General features: G+C 47.1%; 1 protein-coding gene across 1 annotated transcript; it reads left to right on the top strand.

Moving 5' to 3' along the window:
* Nucleotides 1-147: 147 nt before the first annotated feature.
* On the top strand, nt 148-4,689 carry LOC110297026 (diamine oxidase [copper-containing]-like). The gene is made up of 5 exons (XM_021165826.1): nt 148-2,029; nt 3,080-3,356; nt 3,640-3,772; nt 4,016-4,154; nt 4,658-4,689. Exons 1-5 carry the CDS (start codon nt 148-150, stop codon nt 4,687-4,689), a joined length of 2,463 nt encoding a protein of 820 aa, XP_021021485.1.
* Nucleotides 4,690-17,358: the final 12,669 nt, after the last annotated feature.

The raw sequence follows: 17,358 nt of genomic DNA, 5'->3' as shown, positions 1-17,358 counted from the left end.
GCAATAAGAAAGGAAACAACGCCATGCACAGAGAAGCCTAGATACCACTGAGGAAAGCTCTGACTTCATCTGGACAAAGGAAGGAGTTCACCTAAGAACTAGGGGCTCTGAGGTGAGCTCTCCTCTCCTCTGCTGTGTTTCAGAGCCATGAGCCTGGTAGGAAGGACCTTGGTTCTGGGCTGGATGACTACCATCTTGGTGGTACACATGTCAGTGGCAAAGCACTCCAGGTGGGCACTGAGGACCAAGCCCTGGGTGCTGTGGGACTTAAATGGCGAGGAGATGGAGGCTGTGCACAACTTCGTGATGAGCATCAAGGAGCTGGAGCTGCAGCCATCCACGTTACTGACTTTGGCCAAGAATTCCGTGTTCCTCATTGAGATGCTGATGCCCAAGAAGTATGAGGTGCTGGCTTTCCTAGATAAAGGGGCCGTGCTTCCTTTACGGGAAGCCCGTGTTCTGATCTACTTTGGTGCCCAGGAGTACCCCAATGTCACCGAGTATGCTGTGGGGCCCGTTGAACAGCCCATGTACATGCGAAAACTGAACCGCAAGGGAGGCCAGCAGCTGTCATGGGCATCTAGACCCATGTCCAAAGTAGAGTCTGCCCTCCTCTTCCATACCCTGAAGACAGCTACCAAGCCCTTACAAGAGTTTTTCTTTGATACCACTGGCTTCACACTGCAGGACTGCAATGGTGGCTGCCTGACCTTTACCAATGTTGGCCCTCGTGCTATGACATTTGGAAAGCGCCATAGCTGGTTTCTTTTGCAACGCATTATTAATGACTACTTCCTGCAGCCCACAGGGCTAGAGATTCTTTTGGATCATGGGAGCACAGATGTCCGGGACTGGAGAGTAGAACAAGTCTGGTATAATGGCAAGTTCTACAACAGCCCAGAGGAACTGGCTCAGAAATATGCAGATGGAGAAGTAGACATAGTGGTCCTCAAGGACCCACTGCCCAAGACTACAGAGCAGTTTCCACAGTTCTCCACCTACAAGCCCTATGCTGAATTCCTTATGCCCATCAGCAAGGATGGCCCTCGAGTGGTCCAGCTCTACCCTGAATTCCCCATGCCCATCAGCAAGGGTGGCCCTCGAGTGGTCCAGCCTGATCCTAAATTTCCTATCCCCATCAGCAAGGGTGGCCCTCAAGTGGCCCAGCCCTATCGTGAATTTCCCATGCCCATCAGCAAGGGTGGCCCTCGAGTGGTCCAGCCTGATCCTAAATTTCCTATCCCCATCAGCAAGGGTGGCTCTCGAGTGGCCCCACCCCACACTAAATTTCCCATGCCCATCAGCAAGGGTGGCTCTCAAGTAGTCCAGCCCAAGGCTAAATTTCCCATGCCTATCAGCAAGGGGGGCCCTCAGATGGCCCAGCCCCATGTTCCCCACTACAGACTAAAACACAACACTGTGCTCTACGGAGACTGGAACTTCTTCTTCAAGCTGCACTCTTCTTATGGGCTTCAGCTCTTTAATGTACACTTTAGAGGTGAACGCATCGCCTATGAGGTTGGTGTGCAAGAGGTTATGGCGCTGTATAGAGGACACACAGCTGCAGGCAGAAAGACCAAATACATGGATGTGGGCTGGGGCCTAGGAGGTATTACTCACCAGCTAACTCCTGGCATTGACTGTCCCCATGAAGCCACCTTCCTGGATGCCATCCACTACTATGACAGTGATGGTCCTGTCCTCTCTCGGCGAGCCCTCTGTATCTTTGAAATGCCCCTTAGGCAGTACTTTAACTCCAACTTTAGAAGTAGCTTCAGTTCCTATGCCAAGCTGAGTGGACCCATGCTGGTTCTGCGGACAGCATCAACAATCCACAATCATGATTACATCTGGGACTTCATCTTCCACTCCAATGGCATGATGGAGGGCAAGATGTACGCCACCGGGTATGTTCATGCCACTTTCTACAGCTCAGAAGGGCTGCTCTACCACAGTCGCCTGCACACCCACCTACTTGGAAATGTCCACTCCCACCTAGCGCATTACCGCATTGACCTGGATGTGGCAGGTAGGTCTTAAGACCAGACCCTCCCAGGCACTAAACTGTCCAAACACTTCATAAAGAGACAGGCTAAGACTCCCCAGCATAAAATCGGCCATGTTTATTCAGCCTTCTAACATAAAGAAACATCATGCACCCCTAAAAAATGGGGACGACAAATGTACTCTAGGATGGCCCTAAATGTGGGATGTGTGGTCCCTTTGTTGAGTGTGAGTGGAATGGTATACAAGGTTGGGGGAAGAAGTGCCATGAAGGGTCAGAAATGCTAACACACACACACACACACACACACACACATGTGTACAGTTTGGTCTTCATATGAGTCTCAAACAGCTGGAGCAGGGGCTGTCCCAAAAGCTGTTACCTGTATGTAAGATATGTTCTTCTAGTTGGGCTGCCTTATCTGGCCTCAGTGGAAGAGGATGCACCTAGCCTCACAGAGTATTAATGTGCCATGGTGGGGGGATAGGGTCCCAAAGGGGGTCTGGGGAAAGGATTGTGGGAGAGGGTGAGAGGGTGAGCGGGATGTAAAGTGAATAAGTAAAATATAAATAATGATAATGATGATGATAATAATAATAAATAAAAAGAAAGAAATGCTACCTCCCAGCACTGAGATGACCACAGTGTCATCTGGGTGTCCAGTGTTTCTTGGGTAATGATGTCATCACAGAGGCATAGCATGGCTGTGATGCTTGACATCAAATCCTACAACAGAACAACATCCTCAATATGGCTATCAGGACCAGATGGGTAGCTGCCACTGTCTCCACCCTGACTGGCCTCTATCCCAGAGTATACCAGTAATACTCATGCCTGAGTACTCATGTCTCTAAGGTAACTGACTGGATCTCTAGAAGTCTGTGGGCACCCTTCTGACACAGCTGTCTAGCTCATCTGTAGGCCTCCCTTCTTCCCACAGTGCTAACCGAGTGCCTGGCCCCAGCTTCTTCCTATGGGCTGACTGTGGGTATGGCCTAGCATGGAGATCATACAGAATGGGGAGGAAGTTTCTGTCCCAGCCCTGATTCTTGCCCTCCTCTCCTCATGATATAGGTACCAAGAATAGATTCCAGACACTGAAAATGAGACTGGAAAACATCATGGACCCCTGGAGCCAGCAGGTCAAACCCATCCTTGACAAGACCCAGTACTCCTGGGAACGCCAGGCTGCCTTCCACTTCTGGCAGACTCTGCCCAAGTACCTGCTTTTTAGCAACACTGGGAAAAGTGTGTCAGGTCTCAGCCACAGCTACCGCCTGCATGTCCCCTCCATGACTGAGCAAGTGTTACCCCCAGGCTGGCAGACCTCCCCCGCTTTCACGTGGCCCAGGTGAGGGGACTCAGACAAACTGCTGAGGAAGGCCAAGGGCTCCCTCAGTGACCTTGTGTATGATCAGTTTCTGTCCAAGAGGCCATGTTTTTGCTGGCCTCTGAGTTTGCCTTCTAATGGGAATTCCGGCTGACAGACAGATGGAAAACATTTCAGGTCCATGAAGACTATCACTCATTCTAGGGAGCACAATTTCCCTATCCTTGGTTGTGATGGTGTCTCTAGGAAGGGATCAGAGGCAGCCCTCATTTCTGAAGTTACTCGTATGCGTCTCTGCTTGCAGGTACCAGCTGGCAGTGACTAAGTACCAGGAGTCTGAGCGGTTCCACAGTAGCCTTTACAACCAGAACCATCACTGGGCTTATCCTATGGTCTTTGAGAACTTCATTCACAACAATGAAAACATTGAAGATGAGGTATTGATCCAGTCTCCTTTTGCCTACCTCTGGTTTGGTTACTAGTCAATGACGAGATTTAGGCCCCAGGATTGTGGCTGGCGGTGTAGGGCAAGTTCAGAGGTCAAGACAGATGGGTTCACCTCTTTTAAATGAGGCTAAGGATATCTTGGGATATATATATATATATCCCAATTCCCAGGGTCCTCAGTTAGCCAGTATTCAGCACTGCCCTGCCCACTGAGACTCATATTTCTGCCATAGGACTTGGTGGCCTGGGTGACAGTCGGCCTCTCACACAATCACCATTCTGAGATTGTCCCCAGTGTGGCTACACCAGGGAACTCTGCGGGATTCTCGCTCCAGCCATTTGATTTCTACAACAGCTTCCGGAGATATACAGGTACAAAAGCCACAGCTGCATCAGACACCAAATTCCCTAGGCTCAATGCCTGCACAGTTCAGCTACATGAGACACAGTCTTGTGTCTGGCCCAGCTTCTGCCTAATAGCTCCAGGGACACCCACCCGCACCCCACAAAGGCGACAACAAACCCTTCGGTCTCTATCATTGTATCCTGGCTCTCAGAGGCATCGGGGTGGGGGCAGGGGCTGGGGGCCAAGGGGAGTGTGAGCCACATGCTCAGATGGTAAGCCATGGGCTCCATTCACATTTCCCTTCTGCATCCCAAAAGACTTACCTTAGGGAGGGGAAAGGAAGCAGCGCGAGACACTGGAGTCCTCTACCAGGTGAGTTTTCAGTGTCTGAGACTCTCTGATCACTCTCAGATCCCTCTCAGGGAGCCTTTTGAGATACCGTCCCACTAAATGATGGGTAGGCAGAAGGAAGCTGCTATGGGAAATGTGACATGGTTACCAGCATCTCACCTTTTGGGTGTTCTTCTAGCCTCTATGACTCATGCCCAGTGTGTGTGCTGATTCGCTGCATCGCTGTCTATAACAACAGAAGCCTGGAGACGACTGACTTTCCATTTGAAGTGAAAAATAGCTCAATAAACAAGGGCACTGCACCACTGTGGTGCCAGATGATGAAAGAAGTTCGTGACTTTTACATCTGTGATCTACAGAAGAACCCTAGAGGGCATACCAAGCACAAGTAGCAAAGGAAAATAGAAAAGGACTAGTATGTATTGCACTCAGTGTGTGTGTGTGTGTGTATGTTTGTTTGTGTCTGTGTGTATGTATGTGTGTGTCTATGGGCATATTGTCTGTATGTGTCTGTGTAGTGTGTATGTGCATGTGTGTGTGTCTGTGGTGTGTAAGGATGGGAGGAATAAAGGGGAACATACAGATGCCCTTGAAGAGCTGAAAAGGGCAAGGAAACAGATTTTCCCTCATGTGTCCATTAGGAACCCAGCCCTAGAGAACTGCAGGGCTGGAGGAGGAACAGAGACTCAGTCAGCAAAGTGCTTGCAATCAAGCATAGAAACCTGAGTCCAGATGCCAGCATACATGCAAAGTCAGGCACCGTGACCCATGTCTGTAGCCCAGCACTGATTTTAGGCAGGGCAAAGGCAGGGTGATCTCTTGAGTTTGCTGGCCAATTGCTCCAGCAGAATTGAGTGAACTTGGGTTCACCGAGAAAACCTGCCTCAAAAAAACAAAAAAACAAAAAAACAAAAAAACAAAAAAACAAAATGTGGGCAATGAATAAGACACGTAATATTGACTGCCACTTTCTGCCTCATGCATATGCACCGAAGAATACATGGCCACACATACAACATATACAAATACACAGAGAGTACACACAAGCAAAAAGATAAAAGATGTGAGGACTACCTGTCATGTTTATCCTGTCTTTCTCCCGATGTCTGCTCGTACTGTGTGTGTAGAGGTTTAGTGGTGCAGAGGCAGACAGACCAGAGCTCACATGTACATCCAATAGGACACTAAGAAGGCTAGCAGGGAGGGAGAGGACCAGGTATGATGCAGGGAACAGGAGAAAGAGAAAAGACACAGAGGCCAAGAAAGCAAGGGCCAGGCCACTCGTGGTAGAGGATGGCATTGCTAGTAAGTATGTTTTGGAGAGCAGGCATGCCTCCTGTCTGTGGCTCCTTTGCCACAGTGTTCTTCCCTGGGATGCCCATGTTATTATGTTGGAAGAGATTGTTCTCAGCCTCTTCCACACTTTCAGCCTTCTGGGCAAAGAAAAAAGACATCTGGGGATGAGCGATTGGAAAGTAGGAAGTCAGCCATAGATGACAAGAAAGCATCAGGAATGCATGGTTCCAGCTCCCTTCTGGAAAGACAGCTAAGAGTAGAGGTAGGCAAAGGTTGAGCTGCAGGGAGGGAAGAACGAGAGAGTTTCAGGATTAGGGATCTGTGAGAACACTCTCTGACCCTTCAATGTCACGTGCTTGCCCAGCAAGCAGGAATTCTGGAATAGCAATAGATGCTGGGCAGTAGTGAAGCGTCTCTGTGGTTTAGAATCTGTAGCATGTGAACCATAGGGTGGATGCTTAGAGTGGGAGAGGCATAAGACATAGGGAGGAGATGTGGGGCAGTGCTCTACACCCCTGAAAACAACCACAAATGATGTCTGAGACCATACAAAATTAGGCCCAACCACACCTTATCGTGGACAGGGAGGTGGCGGGGGGAGTCCCTGTGGCCCTCTTCTCCCTGAAGATGTATATGGAATTAACACTTGACTGAAGAAGGAGTCCTTTCCTTCAGTGGTGTAGTCTCTGGCAAGTCACCCATGTTCATGTACACAAAACTCACCCATTATCAAGTAAGCCACACTAACAAAACTATTGGATTAACAAAAGGAAGGAAATGAGGGAATGAGGAAGGGAGGGAGGGAGGGAGGGAGGGAGGGAGGGAGGGAGGGAGGGAGGGAGGGAGGGAGGGAGGGGGCATTTAATAGAAGGGGCTGATGGAGGAGGAGAGAGATTCGGAGCACTTGAAGGAATAAAAGAGAGAATAATGTGAGAGAGTACACTGTGTATATGTATAAGATATCCCTTCAAATTATATAATTAATATTTTCTCATAAAAACATTCTAGATGAAGTCTAGAGATTAGACAGATAGCTGAATTAAGTGACAGTCTTGCAAAATAAGGACAACACCTTGATATCTAAAACCCAGAGGACAACAGAGGGTGTGGTGGTGCATACTTGTAACCGCAGATGTGAAGAGCAGGAGACACACACAGATACCTGAAGCACCCTAGCCAGCCTCCCTAGTGGACTTGTCCAGCTCTGGGCTAATAAGATGCCCTGTTCCAAAATGGAAAGAAAAAAATAAGGTGCAGTGTGCTGTTACTAACCTACAATCCCAGCACAGGGGATGTGGAGGCACGAGGATAAGATGCACAAAGCCTGGGCCATGATACTGTCTATAAAAAAATGAAAGTAAAGAAAAGGAACAAAAGTAAGGGGGAAGGGGGTGAGGATGTATGCTCTGTCTCCTGACCCGCATACATATGTGTATAAAAGTGAATATGCACAAGTATACTACACACACACAGTAACACACTAACACACATATATATTCATCCACCAGCACACACATACAGAGAGAGGGGGCGAAAGAGAGAAATGGAATCCAGTTTATAATGTTTGTTTAAGGGCAGCATGACCAAGTTTCACTAGAATTCATGCTCTTCCTGCCGGCCTCTTGGCTTTGGGTTTACCAAGATCCCCTGTCTCACCCACTCTTAGGTGGACCCTGAAAGCCTGGAGCCCTGTGAACCCCTGATCAATTACAGGGGCTCAGCAAGGCTAGTCAAGGAGCAAGACAAGGAGAGAGAGAGACGTTCCCAGAGCACATGATGTCCATGGAGCCAAACAACCATGATGATCCACAGGTAGGAGAATTGGAGAATGTAAAAGGATTCTCAGACCAGCCTTGGCAGTGATCATCAGGGCCAGCAGACACAGGACAGAAGAGCTGGGGCTCCCACGGCTCACAGGGGATGGGGCAGGGGCAGCACACACCTTCACTGCTACAGTCTGACCTCGTTTTCTGCAGACTAAATACCAACATGCCGAGGGGCAGTGAGTAGGATGTGAACAGAGCCAGGCCCAGGACCAAGACAGGAAGTCCCTTGGTGGGGCAGGATTTTAGCTAACTTTGAAAAGGGGCTGAGTATAAATGTGGCATAGAGTTAAGGGAGAAAGCATCTCTGGAAGAAAAAAAAATCTTCCAGAAAACTTTGCACTCTCATGTACCCATAGTATGTGTTTCCAACCCTTGGGGAAGGCACATGCCTGACAAGGAAACCCATTTTCAAATAGAAAACATGAAGCATCCACGATGCTCAGGTTCTGGGGCTCAGTGTCTCCCTGGTATGCCTGATAAGTATGTATAACTTCTCTTGCCTCCATCTTAACCTGCAACTCATTTTAGGTGAGATTTACCCAGATGCTAGCCCCATCCAGGAGAGTGGAGGACACTCAGCAGTGTAGACATCTGAGCCCCGGCCTGGCATCAGCTGTCTTAAGCATCCAGACATATCCAAAGTAGAGTCTGCATTCCTCTACAGCACCCTAAAGAGGCCACCAAGGCCTTGCTAGAGATTTTCTACACACCAGTGGCTTCTCACTACAGGACTCTGTAATGGCTGCTGCCTGACCTTCGCTTATGTGGCCCCTCATGCAGAGGAGTCCAGCAGGCATCTTATATGGTTTATCTGGCAACGCTTTGCAAAAGGACACTTCCTGTCCCCAACAGGGCTAGAGGTCCTAGTGGTTCACAGCAGCACAGATGTCCAGGACCAAAGAGTGGAATAGCTCTGGTATAACGCGGCAAGTTCTACAACAGCCCAGAGGAACTGGCTCAGAAATACGCAGATGGAGAAGTGGACATGGTGGTCTCAAGGACTCACTGCCCAAGAGCACAGAGCAGTCACCACAGTTCATCAGAAGGCTGGCCCTCAAGTAGTCCTGCCCAGTGTTCCCTACTCATGACCTAAAACATGACTCTGTGTTCAGTGGACACCGGAGCTTCTCCTTCCTTCTCTGTAGAGGCCAGAGCTCCTCCTTCTAGTTGCAGCCCTCTTTTGAGCTGCAGATCTTTAATGTGCTCTGTAGAGGTGGACATATCACCTATGAGATCAGCATGCAAACAGCTGGGGCACTGAACAGAAGACATCATGCAGACTGAGTACATGGATGTGAGCTGGGGTCTAGACAGTGTCACTTGCCAGTTAGCCCCTGGCATCAATGACCAGCCACAGCTACTTTTCAACATGTCGTCTACCTCTATGACATTGACTGTCCCATCCACTCTCAATGAGCCCTCTGTGTCTTTAAGATGCCCATAGGTGCCTCTTAGGCAGCATTTGAAGTCCAGCTTTACAGACGGCTTCAATACCTATGCCGGGCTGAGGAGACTCACAGAGGTGCTGGGAAAAACATAGTCTATAATTTGTTATATCTGGAACTATACATATTCTATCCTAGTGGAGAGGCAGAGGCCTAGATGCACACCACCAGGTACAGACACACCACTTCCTACCACCCTGGGGGTAGGGCTAACCTCAGCACCCACTGGCATACTCACATACTAGGAAATATCTACTCCCACCAAGAGCATTAACAAGTTGACTTGGGTATGGCAGGTAGGACTTAAGACCAGGCCCTCCCAGTTACTCAGCTGCTTCCTACCAATAATGTCACCCACTGGAGCCAAATCCAAGACTCTCTGACATAAAATCAGAAGTATTTATTCAGCCTGCTTCCATGTGAAATAAAACACTGCACACATCTGGAAAAAATGGTGGCAGAGAATGGTGCCCTCGAGTACCCTGAATGTGAGGTACATGTCTGCTCTTGTTGGGAATAAGCGGAGTGGTGCACAGAGTGGGAGAATGCCACGGAGGTGAGAAATATTCACAGCCTAGCACTGTGAGATGGTAGCATCATCTGGGGATGCTCCATGTGTTTCTTGGTGTTAAAAGGTGATGCCACTGAGAAATGCCGGGGCTGTCCGCTTGACATCAGTCTCAGCAGAACAAGGCCACTGAGAGCAGATGAGCAGCTTCCTCAGTACCTACCCATTTGGCTCTTTGTATACTGATGGTTGTCAGGCCTTCAGAAACACAAGCTGCCTCTGCTTCGTGGTTAAACCCAGCAGACTGACCGCAGCATAGCTCCCTAGAAAACCAGCTACTGTCTCATTGAAACTGCGGCAGTGGCCATAATTTACTCCTAGACTTTCCCCACACTCCTGTGGGATTTGTATGCTAGCTTCCCTGTGCACACTGCTAAGCCCAGCTCCTGTCCCCACCTTGGCTTCCTACTGGCAGTTGGCCCTGGATATGTTGGAGATCCCTGGGTCAAGGGACGGGGCTTCTGTTCCAATTCTTGTTCCAAGCACCAAGAACAGCTTCCACACCCTGAAACTTGAAGATATCACTAAACTCTGGTACTTGAGGCACCATCTGGTCCCACCTACACAGCACTCTCTGAAGTGACTGGCATCCTTCTGCTTCAAAAGGAAATGGTCTGGGGGATTGCTCCCCAACACTTGAGAGGCAAGACTGGGCCAACTTGAGAGTCCATGTGGGTGATTGGAACATGGAGATGACTTCTCAGCCCAGTCTTCTCCCAAACAATTCTGATCAGGGCAACTAATTGCCTATGGTAGATAGCAAAGTCTCCCCACCCCCTCACAGTCCAAACATAAGTAAAGTCTCAGGCCCTCACCCCCACCCACAGGTGTGAGAAGAGCAGCTAGAAACCCAGAGGGACCTTGAGTAAAAAGCCACTGTTGCAGAGGCTTCCAACCTCAGGAAGTTCCACCGAGAGATGAAATGTGAAAGAGCTTCCTGCTGAGGCCCTACAGCATCAAGGTCAGGTTGGAGTCAGGAAAAATCAGTCCTTGTGAGTGTGACAGCAGCCAGGACATACCCAAGAGCCAAGGTCTCCCAGATACTCTGCACATAGCAAAGCCCCACTTCCAGCTACTAAAGAAGGTAGAGACACCACGGATATGGTGTCACATACACAACAACACAAACATCCCTGCCCTGGTGTATGTGGAGTATCTTACTGCTAACTTGGGTCAGAATCAGGGGGTACAGATCCCGGCCGTGCTATTTCCCTGGCTCACTATCTGGAATGACCCCACAGGGGTGCTTCTATCACCTGGATGGCACACAGACACTGACTAGAGTATCCCACAGTGGGAGGCCAGATTAGAGAAGGGGAGAAATGCTGTCTCCATCCTTACCCCATAACTCAGTCCAGAGAGTCTGCAGTTCTCAGAATCTCCAATCTGCTGGGATCCATATTGTATCACTGGGATTCTCTTTAGAAAAGGAAGAACTGACTGACACTGGGTGTTTCCAGAAGGCTGGCATTGTCTCAGATACTGTATTCACTCTGAGGGTTGTGTCTCTCAGCAACTCCAGGGTTTGCCATGTGCAGAGCATGCTGCTGTTATCTTTCCCAACTAATAGTTGAGACAATGGGGACCTGAAAGACACAGTCAAGGTGACATTGCTAGTCCTTAGTTATGTCAGTTTCCAGGACTGTCACTCAGGCAGCATGACTAACAGGCTGCACATTGACCATCTATACTAAATTGCAAAGCATGACCCCATAAAAGATAATTCCTTGCATCAAAAAGGCCATTTTTCTGCCAGTACAGACCTCTGGCTCACCAGGACATTAGCTCATGGTAGCCCTTGAGGACCAAGCCTTACATGACCATGTGACTCGTGGTGTCCCTGGCTGAGGAATGGTCCCAACTGAGACCTCAGTAAAGGACAAAATATGGACACTTTTGTAGGTGAGAGAAAATGTAAGAGGTTTTGGCGGTTATGGTGGTTTGGATAGGAATGGCCCCCAGAGGCTCACATATTTCAGTGTTTGGTCTTCAGGGAATGGCGTTGCTTGACAAGGCGTAGGAGGATGTGTGGCTTCACTGGAGGAAGTATGTCACTGTGGGTGGGTTTGGGGGTTTCAAATGCTCAAGCCAGGCCCAGTCTCTCTCTCTCTCTCTCTCTCTCTCTCTCTCTCTCTCTCTCTCTCTCTCTCTCTCTCTCTCTCTCTCTCTCTCTCTCTCTCTTTCTCTCCCTGCTGCCTGAGGATCCAGATGTAAGGCTCTCAGCTACTGAATAGCATCATGTCTGCGTGCTGCCAGGCTCCCCACCATGACGATAACAGACTAAACCTGTGAAGCTGTGACCCAGCCCCAGTTCAATGCTTTCTTACATAAAAGTTGATGTGATCATGATGTCTCTTCACAGCAATAAAACATTTGACTGAGATGGGGAGATGAAGATGCTCTGAATGATTGTGGTCAGAGGCATACAACTCTGGATATGCTTAAAGGTCATTGCATATACACTTTAAGAGAATAAATGTTTTATGTGAACTATATCCCACTGAAGTTATTATTGCTTGAAAATAACAATACTCGGGAACTTTAATTTTTTTCAAATCCTATTTTTAATAATGGTTCTTAAATGCTTTAACCTCCATTGTACACCACTACCCACCAGAGGTAGTGAAAAAGAACGGATACGGGGAAAGTAAATATGTTTATAAAAGTTCTTTGTCTGGAAATCAGCAGTTCAGTTCACAGGTCAGCAGCAGCTCTATCCACTCACAAACACTTCACAGATACACCAGCAGTCCAGTTCTGTAGAGTTGAGTTAGCAACAGGAGTGACACTACCTAGCAGAGACATCCAGGCCTCAGCAGTCAGCCGGAGGAACCAGCAGGAACACCAGGAGAAGTTCTCAGCTGTGCCTCTCTCAGGGAAGCAAAGATCAGCAAAGTCTCGAGACCCACAAACATTGCACAGCTAGTCGTACCAGCAAGCCAAGCTCTGTCTCTGTCACTGTCCATGGAGTCCTATTTATACCCTCCAAACATCTCGTGTCCTCCATGTGCCTTGCCTCAGCACGTGCAGTTCAAGTCAGTGGAGTCCTGACAATGGATCTCAAATACGCAATGTAAGGTGGACCAATGCATGTGTGTTGTTAGCAAAGAATCCTCCATCACGTGTCCTTTCACGTGTTTGCTTTAGTAGAACATCCTCTCTCCTGTGTCTGCTTTAGTGAAACGTTCCTTCATGAGTTTGCCTTAGTCTTTCACCTGGGTCTACTACAGGAAAACATTCCTTCTTCATGTGTTTGTCCCAGCAAAACACCATTCAACACAACTGACTCTCCAAGGAACCCTTAAAGTTTCCACTTCAGTTGTATGTGAACTAAATCCCACTAAAGCTATAATTGTTTGAAAGAAACAATACTCTGAGATATTTACTGTTCAGCAACAAAGGCAAGTCACGGGACAACCAACATCATGTGATTTCATCTACATAAATAAAAGGGATGACATACATGTGAGTTTTAATAGTTTATAATCATTTATTCAGACACTGCCTTTGTAATTTTGCAAAGGCTTTTCATCACAAGGCAGCAATCTTTTTTTTTTTTGTACTGTTTAAGGAATTTTTATTAAAACAAGAATTTTATAACCCAAATTACGTTTCCTTGCTCAGTCATCAGTTCTGCTCCTTAAAACAGAGCTGATGACAATACCAATGGGACTGTTGCAGGATTTTCCCTTTCCAATCACATTAGGGCAGTGGCAGGCCTGTGACTGGACAGGAAAAGGGAGGCAGAGCTAGGAGTTGGGGAGACAGATTAGAGAGGTCTCAGAAGGAGGAGAAGGGGGAGAAGTCAACATGGAGGCAGATGGACAGGAAGAAGATCCTGATCTCACGTGGTTTTAAACAGCCACAAGCAGCTAAGATTTTCACAAAGTTAGAATAATTGGGGTAAAGCTTTTATCACTATCAATCGGCTCTGAAATTATTGTATTGGCATCTTGTAAATTGTGATCTTATTGTTATATAAATCTGATTGGATAATTAAGCTTTAAGAGTCATGTTTATACTGGGTAATTGGGTGTTGAGATGGCTGATCATAGGGTGTGTGGGGCATTGCATGCAAGCAGAAGAACTCGAGAGCACCTGTCCAAGAGATGGCCCGCTGGAGCCCTGTGGTCCAGTTGGTGAGTGGCAGGAACAGGGGTTCTCTGACCCCATGGAGAGTTGGCAGGTTCACTTTTTTAATATTTTCTGCAACTTGGGACAAGCAGACTTAAGAGGCAGATTAGCCAAATACAATGTAGAAACCTTGGTAAGACAAAGTGAGGAGAACTGTAATGTATGAGACAGCTGTAAAACTTTACTAATAGACACTGTATTCGGGAACTCTGTTTTTGACACATGATCCTGTTTCAGTTATGTTTTCTAAAGAATTTGTTTTTCATGAATAGGTGCACGTATGTTTACTCTTAAGACATGTATCATTTATCATTTACTTCAATTTAAGGTATGGAAGAGTTTATAGAACATAGAGGACAAACGGTGACTTGTCAGGCTGGACAAGTCTTAGGAGGCTCCTTGCATCCTTCACTCTCCTTTTGTATCGCTCAAGGTAGGTGTGATGCATCTTTGTAGAAGAAATGTGAGATCAAGATACAGCATACGGGTAATTATTCTCAAGTATAAGCTCAAAAAAAGAAACCAACAGTGTGACCGAATTCAGTATATAACTCTCAGGCACTGACCAGCATTATAAAAACATAAGCAAATATACAGGTTCTCTGAATGGCATTTAATGAGTGCAAACTGACATATGGGCCTCCAACCTCAGCAGAGGAAGAACGTGCACACAGAGCGTATGTATTCCAGTAAACTGACCACGTAGCGATTGTAAAGGAAGTCCCAAACTCTAAAGTTTTGAGAACACACAGACCATGTTCTGAAAGAACCACTGGTCACAAAAAGATGCAGTGAGAAGGAAGCCATACTCTTTGATGGAATCTTCTGGCTCTCGCCGTAAAGGCATCTGGCCCCAGTCTAATCCTTAACTGTGGTAGTTAAGAGCTCTCGTGAGTTCCTTCTAAGACGTATGAAAAACTCGAATGCATGAATGGTAAAATGGAACTTGTCCTATAAGATACTAAAGTATGCAATGAAGCTCTAGAATTCTTTAAAAAAATGGTGTCGGCTCAAGCACAGAACAATGGAAGCGGAGACCTCAAACTGTAAACTGTGAAGGTAAAAGGACAAATGGAAAACTCAGCACTATGATAGATCAAATCTCTCACCGTCTGGAAAAGACTGAAACAGTAGGCTCCAGACGCAGTGAAGGCCTTGCATGGGAAGTCAGTCCAAAGACGGAGGAAAACACTGCCTGATCGATCTAACAATGCAAGTTCTCTCAAACAAGACCTGAAAACCCTAAGTCCCGAGGTAAACAAAGATGGAATGGGAGTGGAGCAGCAGACTTTGGTTCTGAAGGAATGGCTTCCTGCTTTAAGAACACTTGTTGCTTTTGCAGGGAACTAGAATTTGGATCCCAGTGCCCACAAGGTGGCTCACAACAATCCTTAACTCCAAGAGATCCAACTCCCTCTCCTGATGCTGCAGGCACTGCACACTCGGACATACAAGCAAAACACCTATACATGTGGGGAAAAAAGGAAAGTAAAAACATTTTTTTTAAAGGCTACAAACTTCTATTCAACAAAACAAAATCACCAAGCTGATGGGCTGAAATGCTTCTCGTTCCTCAACTTAACAAAAGTTTAGGAATTAAACTATATAAAGAATTCTGAAAATCAATAAGGAGAAGCCAGTGATTCACTGTATTAGCAGTAAAGTATTTAAGTGATCTATAGGGAAACCCACAGTGATAGCAAATACATCAAGGAAGACATAAGCAAGACATAAGCAAGGAACTGGGAGACAGACAGAAGTGGGTCTGACATGGGTGCCAACACAGACTGATGCAGACCCTGTGGAGCACAATCTGAATGCACATTATGAAGTTGAACATGACTACATCCCATAAAACTCAGACATCACATCCAAGGGAGTAGATGATTGGAGGAAATTCCCATCCAGGACTATCACGAGACGAGAAAACTGTTCATCCGTGTGTGTCATGGATGTGGGCATTGGAAGCAAATTCAGATCTATCAGAGAATGAGTGAGTCAAATGTACTGAGTACCACAAAATGCCAGGAAGTTCTCCAGAAAGTAGACACTGAGATGGAGTTAGATTTTTCTGGGGAGCTAAGACCTAGAAAACTAAAGATGTCTTAGTCATATTTTCTATTCCTGCACCAACATCATGACCAAGAAGCAAGCTGGGGAGGAAAGGGTTTATTTGGCTTACACTTCCACATTGCTGTTCATCACCAAAAGAAGTCAGGACTGGAACTCAAGCAGGTCAGAAAGCAGAAGCTGATGCAGAGGCCGTGGAGGGATGTTACTTACTGGCTTGCTTCCCCTGGCTTGCTCAGCTTGCTCTCTTATAGAATGCAAGACTACCAGCCCTCCCTACTTCATCACTAATTGAGAAAATGCCTTACAGCTGGATCTCATGGAGGCATTTCCTCACCTGGAGCTCCTTTCTCTGTGATAACTCCAGCTGTGTCAAGTTGACACAAAAGCATTCAGTACAAAAGAGAAAGAACAACTTTGGCCTACGGTCCCAGACTGTACCTGTGGTTGACTCTAACTATCAGGTCTCTGCCAGTGCCCAGAAGAGCTGGGGTTGGGGGTTGGGCAAAGATGGCCTGATGGGGAGGAAGCATAAGGTAGAGAGGGGCAGGCCCCTGCTCCTTGGTCATGTCTAGGACCATGTAGAAAACAGAAGTGTCTCATTCAAAAACCAAGACACACTGCAAAAAAGGACTAATAGAGAAAAGCATTCACTGAACACACACACACACCCCACTGTAAAATGCAAATTAAAACCATATCAAGATTCCAAGAACATCAATTAGAATGGTTGACTTAAAAGTGTAATAGTACGCTAAGAAAATGGCCCAGCAGATAAAAATACTTGGTGTGTGACCATGGGGGCCTGAGTTCAGATCCCGGTGCCCACATAAAAAGGAAGGCATGGCCACAGGAATGCCTGAGGTCCCAGCACTGGAGAGGACAGATTAGTTAGGACAGATAGGAGGATTGTTGGGGTTCCATGGCTCTCAGGGAGAGACCCCATCTCAAAGAGTGACAGAGCAGGACACATGATGTCCTCTGTGGCCTCTGGGTATGAACGCACACACCCGCACACACACACAAACACATGCATACACCACACACATACACCACAAACATACACCACACACATGAAACAATACTGATAGCATGAACTGAGGACGGGGATTCTGAGAAATGAGGTCTGTTGTATCTTGCTAGTATAAACAGAAAGAACCATCACATTTTGGTCATTTATGCCAGAGAAATAAAACTTATGTTTACACAAAAGCCTTATGACTAGAATTCTTAGCAGCTTTCCTCAGATAGCAGATGAGAAACACTTTGAGCAGGCTGAAGAAACAAAATTGCTACTTCTGGGCAATAAGGAGCTGTGGGTAGGTGGATATCACCAAGTAAACGCTCAGTAGTCAGAGAACACCCATGGGGACATCACTCAGACAGCACGCTCTCTACAAGAGAGAACTGCAGAGATGGGTGGAGCCTGCTGGTTTGCAGGAGATGGACAAGGATATAAGTGAAGGAGCCACCAGAGTTCCTTCTCAGTAATGGAGCAGTTTAGTGTCTTGATTGAAGTGTCAGCAGGTGTGGGGCAGTT

This window comes from Mus caroli, unplaced genomic scaffold (genome assembly GCF_978045245.1).
Source record: "Mus caroli unplaced genomic scaffold, Mus_caroli_1 scaffold_7, whole genome shotgun sequence".
Taxonomy (NCBI): domain Eukaryota; kingdom Metazoa; phylum Chordata; class Mammalia; order Rodentia; family Muridae; genus Mus; species Mus caroli.
This window is presented reverse-complemented; position numbering and strand designations above follow the sequence as displayed.

Excerpts from the sequence above, each read along its gene's own strand:
- LOC110297026 (XM_021165826.1), top strand. The coding sequence starts at position 148 with ATGAGCCTGGTAGGAAGGACCTTGGTTCTGGGCTGGATGACTACCATC. Across the intron at positions 2,030-3,079 it reads CATTGACCTGGATGTGGCAG|GTACCAAGAATAGATTCCAG; the intron begins GTAGGTCTTAAG and ends CTCATGATATAG. Across the intron at positions 3,357-3,639 it reads CCCGCTTTCACGTGGCCCAG|GTACCAGCTGGCAGTGACTA; the intron begins GTGAGGGGACTC and ends CTCTGCTTGCAG.